Source organism: Myotis lucifugus, unplaced genomic scaffold (genome assembly GCF_000147115.1).
Source record: "Myotis lucifugus unplaced genomic scaffold, Myoluc2.0 scaffold_0, whole genome shotgun sequence".
In the NCBI taxonomy this organism is placed as follows: Eukaryota; Metazoa; Chordata; class Mammalia; order Chiroptera; family Vespertilionidae; genus Myotis; species Myotis lucifugus.
The window spans coordinates 36,956,503-36,973,911 of record NW_005871048.1 but is presented as its reverse complement, the minus strand read 5'-3'; the positions used below and the strand labels follow the sequence as shown (position 1 = coordinate 36,973,911).

Below are 17,409 nucleotides of genomic sequence, written 5' to 3'. Positions count from 1 at the left end.
TAGCAGGAGCACTCCCTCTCAGGAGCCTACGGGAACTTTCCCCTCCCCCCTTCTAATCCCCCCAAAGCTTGTTAGCTGTGCCTTTCTCCATCCAGAGCTCCAAGGACCCTTCTGCCTCTGTAACTTGTTTCCTGAGCCTATGCAGCCCAGTTGGCTCACTTCTACTACCTCTGTCACTTTCTAAATAAACTCTCTCTTATGATTTGGAAAAAAAAAAAAAAAGAATGTATCTTGTGCCAGGCATATTAGGAACTTCATACCAATCATCTAATATAGACATTCCACCATATTTTTACTGAGCATCATTATCCTACTAGTGGCCCGATGTACAGATTTGTGCATATTGAAAGGAAATTAATTAGCAGAAAGATTCGTGCAGTAATTACATTACTGCAAAAATTACATGTCAAAATAGTATATATAATATCTATACTAATAAAAGGGTAATATGCTAATTAGACCAGACGTCTTCCGTATGTCCTTCTAGACAAAGCCACAGCTGCTGCGAGGGCCTGCCCGCGTAGGAGAGGTGGTAGTACGGGCTGGTCCAGCCCTATGGCCCCTTTCTCAGAGGCAGTGCGGGAGAGGAGGTGGTGAGGGAGAGGCCACGGCGTGGGCTGGTCCTGAGCCTTGGCCCTGTTCGCAGAGCTGGGCTAAGGGACCCCCTCCAGTGCACGAATTTTCATGCACCAGGCCTCTAGTAGTTATAAAATTAAAACATGCGTGCAATTGGTGCCAGCGAGAGCTTTATATGTATCGCACATGTGCAAGTCACCGTTTATTTTTAAATTGCCAGTGGGCATCATATGTACCGGGTGGTCGGTCGGACAGTTGATGAATAAATCGCAATGTGGTTCATGTTGAATGTCAACAATAACCACCAAATTCATGATCAACAATGACAGATCGAAACACATGCATGCGATTGGCGCCAGCGAGAGCTTTATATGTATTGTGCATGAGTCAGTCAACATTTTTAAATTGCCAGTGCACGTCATATGTACCAGCTGGTTGGTCAGTCGGTCACTTAGCCATATATATATATATATATATATATATATATATACACACACACATACATACATACATACATACATATACATATTAGAGGCCTGATGCATGAAATTTGTGCAAGGGCCTCGGCCCTCACAGCCCAGGCTTCGTCCAGAAGGTCGTTCGGCTGTCCAGTCTAATTAACATATTACGCTTTTATTATTATAGATAATATTCAGTAAAGTTAAGTAAGTTGCTCAAGGAATACATAGCCAGCAGGGGTAGAATTGTAATCTGAACTCATGTCTGTCTTACTCGAAAGATCATATTTACCCTACTACACCATAATAGCTCCCTTCAACTGAACACACTTTGGAGTATAAAACTCAAATTTAGTAAAAAAAAAATTATGATTAGCAAAGGGGTTTTTTGAAGATACTTAAAGCTCCCTAGCTTTAAAAAACTACCATATAGTTATACACTAGCAAAGTTTAAAAAAATTCTGAGAGACAGGCAGAAAAACACATGGGAAGGGAGAGTGGTGAGGCAAGGGAAGAATCGATAGTTCCTAGAATTGATTTTTTGTGGAGGAAATATGATTGCTATTTATTAAAAATAGAGTCATGGTAACATCTCAGAGCACATGTAATTATATTTGATGACTAAAAAATATGTTTTTTTCCCCTAGCAAAGAATAGCAATTTATTATCCCCAATAGTTAAAACATGTACTTAAAAATACAAGGTTAGAATGCATCTGAGATTCCCTTTGATGCAATAAACAATTCTTTTAAACTCAAACATGAATAAAGAGGAAAGTCCATTTCTGAAAGAAAAAAATAATGAAACTAATCTAATACATGGTTATAAATTTCTAGCATACTGGCTTTTGCTATCTGAAAAAATATTGAGTGCACTGAACCAAACTTTCCTTTCCTAGAAATAAGACTTTTTATAAACTATGTAATCATAGCTATTCTGATATTAAACTAGAAGTACAGAATTTCTCTCAAAGAAAAGTCTATTACAAACCAAGTAACTCCTTTGTTGCAACAAGTGAGTAATTCTGAATATATTTAACTTCCAGCTTTTGAGATAAGATTTAAAGGTATAAGTGTTATTTTGTTATGCATCACTCAATTTTGATGGGTAATTATTGTTTACCTTACTGCTTAGAGTTTCAGATGTTAATCTAATGAAAAGAATTTACTGGTAACTAGCTTTTTAACTTTGCAATGATGAAAAGCCTGTATTAATTTAACCTACAGATTTCATTTGTTCTGAACAGGAAAAACAATATAAATCACTTTTAAAATCATTAAATCCTGACTTAAATTAATAAAGTCATAATTAGGGTATTATGCTGTGTTTGTTATGGAAGTGGCAGGGCGAGCTGCTTTAATTACTGTCTGTAATAAAAGGAGCAGAGAGCGTACTGCGCCCCAATCAGTGCTGTCAGCCACGACTGAGCTGGGCTGCAAGCTCATCAAGGGAGCGGGCAACAGGCCCCGAGGAAGGGCCATCGTGTCTGCAGAGGCCACACGCTGACAGCAGGGAGGAAAACAGACTCTTACAATCCAAGGTATCAGCCCCAATTACTCAAAATTTTAATGACACTTTAATACACGATAATGTTGTTGATAATGGGAGATCTTAAAAAGCACTATCACTTAAATATCTTATGACCGTCTTCCTTCACAGCCCCTGACTCTAATATTTGGATCATAATCTTTTTAATATAACATTATTTAGAAAAATCAATTGTCTTAGTTACATAATGGCAAAGTCTTGAAGGATTTAATTTTAGCCCTCAGCAAAATTGCTACAAAAGGTAATTAAGTGTTTCATACCTACTGCCTGATCACTTAACTCAGCCTTCCAAGGTTATACCAATTTTTGAAATGTAGCCCCAAGATTTGTTCAAGTTCAAAATGAAAATAAAGCACTGTAAATAGTAGAATAATGTGAACTAGTATTCTAAATTAATTTTACAGGATACAATATCTGTTCAGGAAAAAATACACACACTTATTTTCTCATTTTATGAGTTAAAGGGAAATGTTATCCTGGAGGAAAATGCCACAGAACATTTTTTGAGGAAAATAATTTACCCTCTTCCTTTGGTTTTGGAGTTTCTCGTGGCCTTTCTTTTGTTTTCTACGTCTGACTCACTTCCACTCTCACTCTCACTGGAGGAGTCCTCGCTGCTGTCTTCACTGTCTCCTTCCTCCCCTTGTTCTCCACTTTCACTTCCAGATTCACTCTCTGGAACAAACAAACAAGCAAAAAAACAGGTGCTCTGTGATTTATAGCCATTTACTTATACATAAGGACAAGTAACTGTCAATATTCATCACAAATGAAACCAGATGTTGAAATTTAGTTTACTGGCCCCACTTGTTCACACTGTTTCCACACCCATCATTCGGACTTCTGGAACCCTGCAGCAAGGTGAGTGTGGAGGGACTCCAGACACAGGAGGGCTCTGATAATGACAGGAAAGCAAGCAAAGATGAACCAAGTAAGTACACTATATCTGAGAGAATCTCACTTCTCAAACCTCTAAGTATCTAGCTATGGCAAAAAAAAAAAAAAAATTTAAGAATACAGAGAAAAAAAAATTTAAATTCTTCTATTGATAATAGTAAATTTTATTTAGAGGAGAAAAGGGTAACAAATAGTTGAATTTCTTAAGAACAAATTTTGAGAGGGAAATGAGTCATTCAAATCATCTCAAAACATTTCTAAATTCAAATGCAACAAGCAAAATTACTAATTTAAAGTTATTACTTACTTTAGTTAGTATAGGAGTTTTCCATAGGTCAAAGAGATGAAGAATTTTCCTTTTAATTTTTTAATGTATAAATTATGGTATAAAGGACGCTTTGTAGAAGTGCTGCATATAGTATATTTATGTGTATTTTATTTTTATTATTTTTTTGGTTAATCCTCACCCAAGGATATTTTCTCCATTGATTTCAGAGAGAAAGGGGAGAGGGAAGAAGGGAGTAGGGAGGGAGAGAGGGAGAGGGGGAGGGAAACACAGATGTGAGAAAGACACCTGAAACTAATATAATATTGTATGTCAACTACAATTGAGAAATAAAAAATGATTTTTAAAAAAGGCATCTAACTCTATCTCTTCATTGATTAGATATAGAGAAAGGTAAGTGCCTTGTTCAATTTGCAAAGCTAAAACCCAGGATTCTGATTTAGCATTCTTTTCATTGTATATGGTTGTTCTCAATCTTTTAACTCTTTGTTTCTTTATAATACACAAGGGATTTATTAATTTTGGCTTTATCTCTATATAGGTTCATGTAGAAATAAGAGTATAAAATGGATGAAGAACAGATTGCTCAGTATTTAAATAAACTTTACATTTTTATAAAAGAAAGTTACTGTTAAAGGCGCCACCAAAGACTTATCAAATGCAAAATCAGGATTTTCAATGCACCAATGAATATAACAGGTAGTGTGGGTTAGAATTCAGAAAAGCATGAGTTCCTTTTTCAACTCTATCATTAATTAGCTATGTGTCTAAGAGGCAATCTATCTATATAAAATCCTAAAATGCAAATCGACCAAATGGCAGAACGACAACCAAATGGCAGAATGATCAGTCACTATGATGCGCACTGACCACCAGGGGGCAGATGCTCAATGTAGGAGCTGCCCCCAGCCCGCAGGGCGGTGTGGGGGAGGGGGCGGTGAGTAAGTGGCGCCAGGCCAAGGTGGGTGCAGGCGGGGGCTCTGATCGCCCTGCCAGTTTCCCCACAGATAGACCCTGATCGCAGGCCAGGCCTAGGGGCCCTACCTGTGCATGAATTTCGTGCAGCGGGCTTCTAGTGTCAAATAAGAAGGGACTGGAGCCCTGGCTGGTGTGCTCAGTGGTTAGAGCAGGGGGGTCCTCAAACTTTTTAAACAGGGGGCCAGTTCACTGTCCCTCAGACCGTTGGAGGGCCGGACTATAGTTTAAAAAAAAACTATGAACAAATTCCTATGCACACTGCACATATCTTATTTTGAAGTAAAAAAACAAAACGGGAACAAATACAATATTTGTATTTGCATGTGGCCCGAGAGCCGTAGTTTGAGGACCCCTGGGTTAGAGTGTCATCCCATGCACGAAAGAGTCTTGAATTCAATTCTTGGTCAGGGCACATAATCAGGTTGCAGGTTCGATCCACAGTTGAGGCTCATGCATGAGGCAACTGATCGATGTGTTTCTCTTTCTCTCAAAATAAAAATCAATTAAGAAAAATAAGGAAGGGCTCTAGTTGGTTTGGCTCAGTGGATAGACCATCGGCCTGAGGACTGAAGGGTCCCAGGTTGGATTCTGGTCAATGGCATGTGGCTTGCTTGCACGCTGGATCCCAGTTGGGCATATACAGGAGACAACCAATCAATGTGCCTCTCTCACATCAATGTTTCTCTCTCTGTGTCTCCATGTTCCCCTCTGTTCCACTCTGTCTAAAAATCAATGGAAAAAATATCCTCAGGTGAGGATTAACAATAAACAAAAAAAGGGATTGGAAATTACTTTGAAAACTAAACAGTGATATGTAAATGAAAGGAATTATCGGAATAGCATAAACCTTTTTTAAACTCACTTGTCGAATTTTATGTACTAGGCCTTATTGTTTTTTTGGAGGCATATCATGTAAGCTACAGTGAATAATGTTTTTTTAATAAATTATAAAGCCCACCACTGTCACTGCTGCTATCAGAAGAGTCCTCTTCCTCCTCAGATTCAGAATAAAATTTCTTAGCAGGTTTCTCTTTCTTTGCTTTTCCTGATGGAGTCCATTCTTTTGCCTGTTTAAAAAGAAAAAAAAGTAGAAATGTAAATATAAAGAAATTCCCATTGATGGATTCAGTCTTCTGGCTAACTTAATCTTCAGATCATTCAATCACTGGGAACCCAGAAGAAAGTTTAAGGCCTCAACAGAGAAGGCAACTGTGACAAGTCCTGGCATTAAGGCTGACTCCCCTTCACTCCTGAATAGAAGAACACAAAGTCTCAGGGCCCATTTTATGTTAAATCAACAACCTTATTTTACATACAATTTAAAGACTTCTGCATTTGAAGATTTAAACTAAAGTCTAGAAGAGATTAGGGCAATTAGAGGTAGATGCAATAATAGCAATAAAAAATTCAAGTTCACAGCTTGATACTGAGGTAAGAGAAAAACAATGAAAATATTTAGGGTGGGCAATAAATAGACCTAACTTTCTCAATAGCCTAAACCAGTGGTTCTCAACCTTCTGGCCCTTTAAATACAGTTCCTCATGTTGTGACCCAAACATAAAATTATATTTGTTGCTACTTCATAACTGTAATGTTGCTACTGTTATGAATCGTAATGTAAATATCTGATATGCAGGATGGTCTTAGGCGACCCCTGTGAAAGGGTCGTTCGACCGCCTAAACCCTAGAGCAGGGGTGGGCAAACTTTTTGACTCGAGGGCCACAATGGGTTCTTAAACTGGACCGGAGGGCCGGAACAAAAGCATGGATGGAGTGTTTGTGTGAACTAATATAAATTCAAAGTAAACATCATTACATAAAAGGGTACGGTCTTCTTTTTTTTTTAGTTTTATTCATTTCAAACAGGCCGGATCCGGCCCACGGGCCGTAGTTTGCCCACGGCTGCCCTAGAGTAATCCTTGACTTCTCTTTTTCTCTCATTTCCTAAATGCATAATCCATCGAGAAAGCCTTTAGCCACCTTGTTCCTTCACCACCTTGGCCAGAGGCATCTCTCTGTCCTGGATTACTCCAACAGCCTCCTAACTGGCTATCTTATTTCCATTCCCACCCCTAACCCCCACTCTGAGTTTGCTCAACACAGCAGCTAGTATAATTCTATTAAAATCTAAGTTGGACTATATTATTAACTGTATTTCCTATACTGTACTTTACATCCTCATGACTATTTTTGTAACTACCAATTTGTACTTCTTAATCCATTCACATTTTAATAACTATGTATGGTACCAAGTGGGTACTAGAATTACTGGGGGAATCACGTCTTAAAATTATATCATTGTCTTACCACTATGCTGAACACCTGAAACTAATATAAAAGAATACTGAATGTCAACTATAATTTTAAAAACTAAAATAAAATAAATAAATAAAAACATAAAACCTAGTCCAATCAAGTCTATTTGGCTTGAAACCCTGCAACAGCTCCTCATTTCACTCAGAGAAAAAGCCCAAGTCTTTAGAACAGTCTGCATGGCCCTATATGCCCATGCCAGTCCCCTTGCCTACCTGACCTCCTTCTGCTGTTGTTCCTCCTTCCCATTCTGTTCCAGCCACTCTTGACTGTTCCTTCAAACACCCAGGCAAGCTTCCACCTTAGGGACTTTCCCCCTGCTGATATGCTAAGTGTCCGACCATTCGGCCCTGAAACCAGCTCTCCAACATCCCCTGAGGGATCCCTGATTGCGTGAGGGCGCAGGCCAGGCTGAGGGACCCCACCGGTGCACAAATCCGTGCACCGGGCCTCTAGTTACTATATATGGACATTAGAAAAATGAGTAAAAATTACTCAAATATCTATATATATATAAAAGGCTAATATGCTAAGTGTACGTCTGGGTAATGATGTCACGTAGCAATGCCCGGCTTCCTCTCCCTAGCAACTAGCCTCCTTGGAGTTTCTTCAGCCCAGGCACATGACTTGCTTTATAGCCAGGTGCAAACATTTTACACTGTAACCAAATGTCTGTGAAGCATTTTCCCATGCCTCATCTTATTTGATCCTCACAGAAGTCCTGGAGTAGGTAGATAGGAGACTCGGTGGAATCCTATTTTCTTTCCATTAGCCGGAAAACGAAGATTTAGAAAGTTTACAAACTTGACCCGACTGAAAAGAAGTGGACCTTGAAAATAACTTCAGGTTTTCTCACTGTGCAGAATATAGTCAAACACTGTTGCAGTTAAATATTTTACCCTTTGTTTTGCCCTGCATGATCTACAATAATAATCTATTTCATGTTGATATTTACTGCTGTGTTGCTGACAATTACCTGAAAGAGAAGTTGGGGCGCTTCACTGGGCTGGAAAAAGTTTAGCTAAATCAGAAAGCAGGTCTAATTAAGCAAGTTTATTCTATATATATAAAAGGCTAAGTTGACTCACGCATGCACAATACATATAAAGCTCTCACTGGCACCAATCGCATGCGTGTGTTTCCATCTGTCATTGCTGATCATGAATTTGGTTGACACTTCTATTATAGAGAAAGGGCGAATAGCAATATTAAAATATTTCTTCTAATTAATTTCCTTTCAATGTGCACAAATACATGCACCGGGCCACTAGTACTTGAATAAGATACTTATGTAATATCAGCAATATTGCTTTCTTTCTATATAATTAAAATGCTCTGTACTCCAAATATGAATATAGTATTCTATGAACAAAGTTTTCCTATATTTAGTAAACACAAAAGTTTATATTTTTCTTAAATCCAATCATTTTATGAAGTTTGGTAAAAAGTGTATCAGATTAATTTATGGGGAGTGGGAGGGGAGTGGAAATTACTTCATTAGACTATGGCTTTCAAGGTAAGACTAAATTGACAAATAAGGGAAATTAGGCTTCTATGCTCAAAGGGCAAATTACCCTGGCACAGCTACCAACTCAATATTCATGGCATTTGAAACAATAAAAATATTTTAATTTTTGTTATAATCTTTTGTGACTATGAGAATCATATCATTCTAAGCAAAAGAAACAATAGGGAGCCCTAGCTGGTTTGGCTCAGTGGATAGAGCGTCGGCCTGAGGACTGAACGGTCCTAGGTTCGATTCCGGTCAAGGGCACATGCCTGAGTTGCGGGCTCAATCCCCAGTGGGGGGCGTGCAGGAGGCAGCCAATCAATGATTCTCTCTCATCATTAATGTTTCTATCTCTCTCTCCCTCTCCCTTCCTCTCTGAAATCAATTAAAAATATATATATTTTTTAAAAAAAGAAACAATAGGGAAAAGAGAAGAGGAAAGAATAGCAAGACATTAATTTTAAAGTTCCTATGAGGAATAAAATATTGATAATAGATGGGTTTATAAAGCAAAATACCCTTGATATGCAAAGGACAGTCTTTCTGTAATTGAAGGGAAAAGGATATTCTAGAACTAAGCAAAAAAATTCTAATGGACTTCAAAACTTACTGTTATCATAATATAAATAGACATTATATCTGATATCCTAGAAATGGTAGTATGCGATTCAAAGTGACTTCCAATGTCAACCTGACTAGGTTTCCTGTTGTTTTGATTAAAATATCAGAGTATCTAAACTTAGGCCATTTTTCTTACTAAGTTATCACAGTGACCCTGTAAGATCACTTTACAGTGAAAGTAGGATAATACTGTATTATGTGTATGAAATATATTGATGTGACTTAGGAGAGATGTGAGGTAGAGTGAGAAGAAAGCTTTCTGCATTGTTACAACTGCATTTGCTCTTTTTATATTTGTGTTTTTATAGTATAACTAGAGGCCTGGTGCATGAATTCGTGCACGGGTGGGGTCCCTCGGCCTGGCTGGCAATCAGGGCCAATGTGGGGGAGGGATGGCTGGCCTGGGGGAGGGACAGCAGGAGGTTGGCCAGCCGGCTGGGTGGAGGGACCGTGGGAAGTTGGCTGTGGGAGCACACTGACCACCAGGGGGCATCTCCTACATTGAGCGTCTGCCCCCTGGTGGTCAGTGCACATCATAGCAACCATTCGACAGGTTGTTTGGTCATTTGATCACTTAGGCTTTTATATATATAGATTTTAAGCCAATACGTCCAGAGACCCATAGATTGAAACTATTTTCTGCATGGCATCAATGGATAGTAACAGTTTTCTTCAACCAGATTACAACAGTTTAATTATTCTCTATAAATAAGTTACCAATTATTAATTCACAGAATGTAGTCAGCAAATTTAAAAAAAATAATTTTGTTGCTGTTGAACTGGGCAGGTGAAATTAACACAAGAAAATAGGTTATTTAAGTACTGTCCCTGTAAGAAGAGCACATGAAAATGGAATAAGCCAGCCAACCAATCAATCTACCAGCCAAAATAAAGATACTGCTGAGACCAAATTAAATTGCATAACATTGTGCTCAATTTCTGAGAAGATAAATTTATTTATTTATGTTTGTTTGTTTATTTATTTATTTATTTATGGAATGGGGCAGCAAGGAGGAGATGTGGGTGGAAGTGAGGAAAGGATAAAAGGACGGCTTTATTTACATGTACCCAATAATAAAAAAGGATGGAACCATAAAAACAATAAGCAGGCATAATATGAAATTAGGAAAGAGAGTAAGTATACCTATGGAAAGAATCACAACAAAGAATATTTTCTTTGTATTCTAGCATCTGACCAAAAATTGCACAAAGATCCCAATCTTTTTGAAGAGTACTTTAGAGTATGTAGATTTGAGTGAAAATCAGCAAACTTAATTGCAAGGAGGAATAGACATGCAATTAGTTTTAATAACTTTTACATTTTTAAAAATCATCTCTAAATAGAGTTAATTTGTCACAACATGAAAATGATGGTGCTCTAAGTACTAAAAATAGTACAGATTTGCAAACAAGCTCAAGCCTCCTCTCTTCATGTTACAAAACACTAAAATGCACTTCAGAGCATGAATAAAGGACTGACAGATTTAAGTTAGAATCTCAATTCCATCACTTCCTAGCTATGTGAACTTGGGCAATTTATTTAGGCTCTGTGAACCTGTTTCCTCTTCTGCAAAATGGGTACAACAACAACCAACACTTATAATCATTATGAGGTTTAAACAAGATAATGTTTGCAAACATTATCAAAGTACACTGCCAGGGTTTGCAAAATGGAGCCATTATCAGTTATTATTGCTTCTGGCCATGCTCCAAAGCCAGAGTAAGGACTGAAGAGTTAAGAGAAATGTATTTCTCAAAAGGATCAAATTACATGGCTATGCACATTATAGAAATTCTGTTTAAAGTAATAAAGATTTTCTTCCACTGTATATAAGTTAATAGGCAAGAAGGTTAACTGACTTTCTCACAAGAATTAGTGGTAAAGAACTCTGGTTATCTGAATCCTTGTTCAATATAACGTTTCTACCAAAAAAGCATCTAGAATGAAATACCTTATTGTTCTTTTTTATTAATTCTACTTTAAAAAGTATGATATATATTTCACATAATCAAATCTCTAAAGACAATCAACAGACCCTCTATTTTTCTTTTTTATATAAGAGATAGTATTTAAAAATAAAATTAATTATTTTACTTTAGTAGCCAGAATTTTTTTAAAGATCTAGGAAAAGATGATTTATCTAGAAGTTGGTTTTTAATGTGAAGGCAACATATTACTCATTTTAATTGTGACCTTGTCTAAGGACATTTTTGGTACACAATGCTCCCTATTTATGTCTAGGCTTCACTTAAAACAGGTTCATCAGAAAATCCAGAACACTTTGTATGGTTTCTTTGGAATAGAACAGCAAAAATTATTGAGAAAAACATTGACAGGAAGCTTACGAATCTCTAAACAAAGTAGAAAAAGCTCAAGCCAATGAAACCAAATACCTTAGAAATTGAATCTACACAGCTACAAATGCAATACCACAAATGTGGGTAGCACTGATGCAGAGAATTCAATTCTCTATTTCCTTGAAGAAAAGGAATAGTACATGTACAATAATGTAGGAACACTACAATTTTTAGTTCCCATAACAGTGAGATATACCTAACACATTTCACTTAGAAATACCAGAACAATTTTCAATTTTCACCCCCCCCCCAAAAAAAAAGCTTTTATTTGAAACAATCATTATTCTAGAATATCCTACTGCTTGACAACATTAATTTCAGAAAGGTCAACTTACCAACTCTATTACTTCTTCTACATTTCGAACTGATGGGTCAGGTGCCACCTCTGGCCAATTAGATAATTCCATGTACCCAGTAGCTTTAGTGTTGAGAGTATGAGATAAAGTTCCAAGCTGGAAATGATCCCTATCTATTAAAATAGAGGAAAATATAAAATAAACAATATGAGCTGTATATAACATAGAACAGTCCTAATCAGAGCTCAAGATAATTGGCATATTACCTCAAATGTCAAGGAATAAATATAAACTAGGAAGCTCTTCATAGGTCAAAAAACTGATTTCAGTCCATAGATTACAATAATCTTCCCCATAATGGTCAATAAAAAAGCTAATCAGTCAGTGTGTTTGGAGGTGTTGCTCTGAAATGTAGCTTCTCTAAAAATTACTTTACTGTGAATATTAAGAATGACAGCACAGTTAAACAATCCATATACATGTCTTGGCACAAACACATTCAGAATTTTAATAGTTTTTCTATGAAACTGAACTGCTTATTATCACTTTATAAAAATTAAATAAGGAAAAATATAAAAACCAAGGTATAAAATCATCTGATTCCAACTGTAAGGCTACTTGTGAAACTGATCAATTATTCCTTTTAAAAAGGTGGGAAAAATAAGTCAACTTCCATCTTTGAAAAACGTTTAAACATTAAAAAGTTTTTATGAAATAACTGTTCCTAGAAAAGTTTGTTAGCGTACATAGAATATTTAATTAATAACAACTCAGTATTAAGGTGAATTATATTCCTTATTAAATAAAGGTATCTATTTAAAATAAAAGTTAATGTCTATAAGAACAACACAGCTTTTATATATTGTTCTTTATGCTTAATAAAAAAAATCAGAAGATTGAAATTATTTAGGTAAATAAGGTCCATAAAAATATAAATTTTAACTAATATAAAGCTTGCTCTGGAGAACAGATGAATGAATAGAAAGCACACTGTTTTTATATATTTATATATGCTAGTCATTTATATTTCCTAAGAGATAAATTTAAGCACATTATAAATGGAATATATTGTCTATTTTTCAGATAACATATTGTGCAGTTATATTCTAATAATAATAATACCTTTAAAAGGAGACTCAAGCAGTGGTGCAGGTTTTTGTGCTAGGAATATTTTTTTGGCATATTTACTTAAAGCTCCACTCTTCTCATTCGGAACAATAAGCTGCCTAATAAATCTTGTACGGTCTCTGATGTCGTAGTTTTGATCATACTTGCCGAGATTTAATATGTACTGGGTAAGCAATTTTGTCTGTTGGAAAAAAAACCACAACAGAACAAGATGAGAATACAGTTATTTATGATTATTGATAACTCTGGATAAACATATTTAAAGAGGTAATAAAAATGAATGGTTATGTCAAACAAATGTTGTTCCATAGGGAATATGCATTTCTAACGCTGCAAATGGAATTTTGAAGCCAAAGCACATGTCCTCTTCAGAATTGGGGAGGTGAATGCTGAGTACTGAGAAGCAGCCATGTGCTAGATTATTAAACTGCTGAAGTGGAAAGAAAGGCATCATTAAAAAAATAATCATATATGGCAAACCCGCTGAAGGGTCTACGTGAGAATAATGAATGTGGAAATACAACTAAAAACATGGCACTCAAAACTTAATCGGAAAAATATGCAGGACATCAAAACATCAGAGAGTATTAGGGGGTTGGCAAACTGCTTCTCCTGAGGTGTGTTTTATGAAGAGATACTGTCCCTGGCATAAGCAGTGTCTGCACTCTGACTGCACTCAGTTACTTTACCCTGAATTATGACCCATTAAAGCAGACACATGAATCACTGAACTGGATTACTGCAAATTATTTGCAGTGCATTTAGCTGTTACTTTTTCATAAAAGCAAGCTGCTGATGCCCTCTAAAAACTAGGATAAAAGACTCCTTCCATTTTTTCTCCCATGCTGCTTATAGCCGCTAGTAATATTGGTCATTTATTTATTTATGTAAGGGAACAACTTATTATAGTAGCTTTTACACTGCAATAAGATTTCCTAAGTCAATTTTTTAATGTACTTACATTAACATGGAGATTTAAATATTAAACCAAAATTGAAATACTAACAAAATAGCTTTGTATTTAAACTCATTATTTTGTTGAAAAAAACATAGTTTTAATTTAGGTTACACACATACAATTCCAGCTATAAATTAAATATAGAAAATTTAATTACATAGAAATTACATAGAAAAATAAACACCTATATTTAAATATTTTACAGATATTAGAAACATAAAATAATAAAATCAATCATGTCAGGCAAAGACAATTCTAGAACAGTAAATCAAAGTATAGGAATGGTATGGCAAACACATTTATAATAATGGGTTGAGACACCTGATTTGGATAGAAAGCAACCTTCTGTCAGTAACAACATATTTAAAAAGCATTAACCTAGTTTAATAAAGTAGAACTGTAAAAAAAAAATACAAGAGAAAATGTTGATAGAGCTATTCTAAATTTATCAACAATTGTTACTTACTAATTACTAGATCATATTGATTCAACTTCAGATGAGAATAATTCTATGATTCATTTTTTAAAATTAGCAAAATATTCACCAAATGAGAAATACAGTGCAAAAGAAAGTATAATATACTAGACAATATAATTGACTTGCTGAGACAACAGGGGAAAACTAACCATTAGCTTCCTCAAATGCAGAGTAAGAATTTAGGCTTATTCTAAAGTCACTTGAGTGCTGAGATTTAGAATGTGCAACCTAAATAAATCAGAGAAAGAAAATAAATCTATTCACTGCAATCATATATATTTATATATTGGCTAGTAAAATGATACATTTTGCTTATATTTCTGATCCCTGAAATTAATTTTTAAGAAATGAAACTATTTCAATACATTATCTGACAATTATTGAGTTATATCGGAAATTTTAAGTAATTAAAATTATGTAATTTTTTAAAAATATGTATTTGTTGATTGTAAAACTTGTTTTATTTTATTGGTGGGCTTGTAAAACAGTTTCATTAAAATGCATTTTCAAATATAAAATTCTTTCTATAAGATAAAAACATCCATTTATAATGATGCATTGAAAATATAAGCAGAATAATTACCCACTGCACAATCATTTACTTTAATCACTTTCTTAGCTGTATCTGCCTCTAATACTGTTATTGGTATTTCTATGAAGAATGTGTTTTTGTATGGTCTTATTATTTTGAAGTTTTTTTAATAAAAATAAGGTAACCTACAATCTTCAAAACTGAATTTTATGATCAATAATTGTGACACTGTTGACATTTTGAAGTTACTCTTCTCTATAAACCATTATATTTTTATTGTAGAAAACACCCTTTTTATTGTATTAGATAGTCTGATAAGTGCAGAGAAATTCTGTTGAATGAAGGATATTATATTAAAATGTGTAAATATTTCAAACCCAGATATTTAACTTTTCCCCCTCCAGTCAATAAAACTTTTCTTTATAAGACAAAAAAATCACCAAATTTAGATACTACAAAATCAACTGCCTTCTAAATGTCATTTCACTTTAATACAAAATATAAATTTATCCAATTAAAAACAGAAGCTCCATCAAGTCTTCACAATCGTTGAGATCCTGTAAGTGACAGAACTTCTAAAATAAATCTCGAACTCTTAGTACTTAATTTTTCAGTTCTTCCCTTGTTTTTATAGAGATAAATTTCAATGTCTTCTTGTTTGCAAGATTTGTTTCCAAGAATTGCTATTTGCTAAAATTTGCAAAAGCTGAAGATTTTGACACTGTATTTGGTGAATACTTAAAGATTTCCAAATGATTCTGAATAAAAATCTAACCAATATAAGTTTCTTTACTCCCTTCCACTGTAGCCCCCCAACAAAAGCCAATATAAGACACTTAGGTCAATTTACAAAGCAGTTTTTCACAAAATCACATTTCTAAAATGCCATTGGTATCATGCAGCAAAGAGAGTTGCATATTAGAGTGTGTGTTGTCATCTGAAATATGTTCAACATTATACAACAACCTGATGCACAAAATTCGTTCAAGGGGCTCGGGCCTCACGGCCCCAGCTGCCCCGTGGCCCCGGCTGCTTTGTGGCCCCTCGCGGCCCCACCCACTGGTTGTTCCAGAAGGTCATTCCGCCATCAGGTCTAATTAGCATATTAGCTCTTTATTATATAGGATTAGCTTCATTATAATAACTCTATAGTTCAGTGAAACTATACATATCAAATATAAATAAATTTGACCATTAGTTTTACTTCAATTGGCAGAACAAGCAGATTTTGTTTGCATGCACCACAACCAATTCCTCAAATATCTCTGCTCTAGTTATCATAATAGAAACAATGATTTTACCATGACAACATCCTTTTGGCAAAAACAAGTAATTTTACTTTCCATGTTGGGCTTTTAAATTTACAGAAGCATTTACAGCATTTCTGACAGAATAAACTTCCAAAAGCTTTACTATGGTTCCTTTTATTGTACTGGCAGAACAAATTTATAAAAGCTTTGAGTAAAAAAAAAGTAGAACTATTATTGGAATTAATTGATTTTCTATTTTAAAAGCAGCATTGTTTAGGGTCCTATTTCTGGTAATGGAATAAAAACTTAACAGTTATTGCTTCATTTTTCATATGTGCAAAAGAAAACTTGAAATAAAAATTGAACAAAATTAATTTTTAAAAAGTTATTTGATCTAAATGAGATCATGTTTCATAAAGACATATGTAAACATCTTTTGCACCTAAATATATTTGTCATTTTGAGACACAATCTTTTTCAAATAACTCCTAACTTTTCAAATAGATGCTGATACTTTTTTAGCAGATTTGTCATGTCTTTTGATTAGTGTGTGGTCAGCGATATCACTATAATTATCATGGCAATGGTAAATGTTACTAAACATTTTGAGCATGTTAAATATTGAGAGAGAAATTCAGTACTTCATTCTTCAACACATATACATTAATTTTTAAAATTCATTGTTACTGGGTTTATAACAACAACAAAAAAACTGCCAAAATATAAACTAAATAGGTTTTAGATTTATGCTACACAACAAATGACAAAACTACTATAGCAAGAGGTCTCTGTCCACTCTCTTAAATTATCTATAGCAGGACTGTTCTGTCACTCTCCTGTACATATTTCACCAAACCCAACCTCTAACTTCCTGTGTTTTTCTCTGATTCCATCGGCTGATAGCTGGGAATGGCATGCTTCACACAGGCCATGGCAGAACTTGCTAGTATATCAAGTTGCCTGCAGGTGAGCGCACTTACACACTTATCTCACCAGCACTAGAAAAGCAAAGGACTTAGCTATTCCTCCCTGCCTTGTCAGGGCACACTTCATTTTATTAGCATACATCCTGCATGCTGCTCTATAAGGGAGAAGTTAGTTATGTTGTTTCTCAAAAAGGTTGAAAAAAGAAAGATGAAGTCTTTCCAATGTAGATTTTACATACTAAAATGAAATCTCTTCACTACACTTGTATCTTATATGCTACTAGATTAAAAAAAAT

At 35.1% G+C, this 17,409-nt stretch overlaps 1 protein-coding gene across 6 annotated transcripts in view; it reads right to left on the bottom strand.

Moving 5' to 3' along the window:
• Window positions 1-17,409, bottom strand: part of AP3B1 (adaptor related protein complex 3 beta 1 subunit) — a 193,205-nt gene that overhangs the window by 86,423 nt on the left and 89,373 nt on the right. For all 6 annotated transcript variants that reach the window (XM_006081292.3, XM_023750477.1, XM_023750479.1 and 3 more), the window contains 4 exons: window positions 12,964-13,150; window positions 11,881-12,014; window positions 5,702-5,810; window positions 3,104-3,257 (listed from right to left, as the gene is read on the bottom strand). In XM_006081292.3, the coding sequence (XP_006081354.1) occupies window positions 3,104-3,257; window positions 5,702-5,810; window positions 11,881-12,014; window positions 12,964-13,150 (584 nt within the window). The remainder of the gene's footprint in view (window positions 1-3,103; window positions 3,258-5,701; window positions 5,811-11,880; window positions 12,015-12,963; window positions 13,151-17,409) is intronic.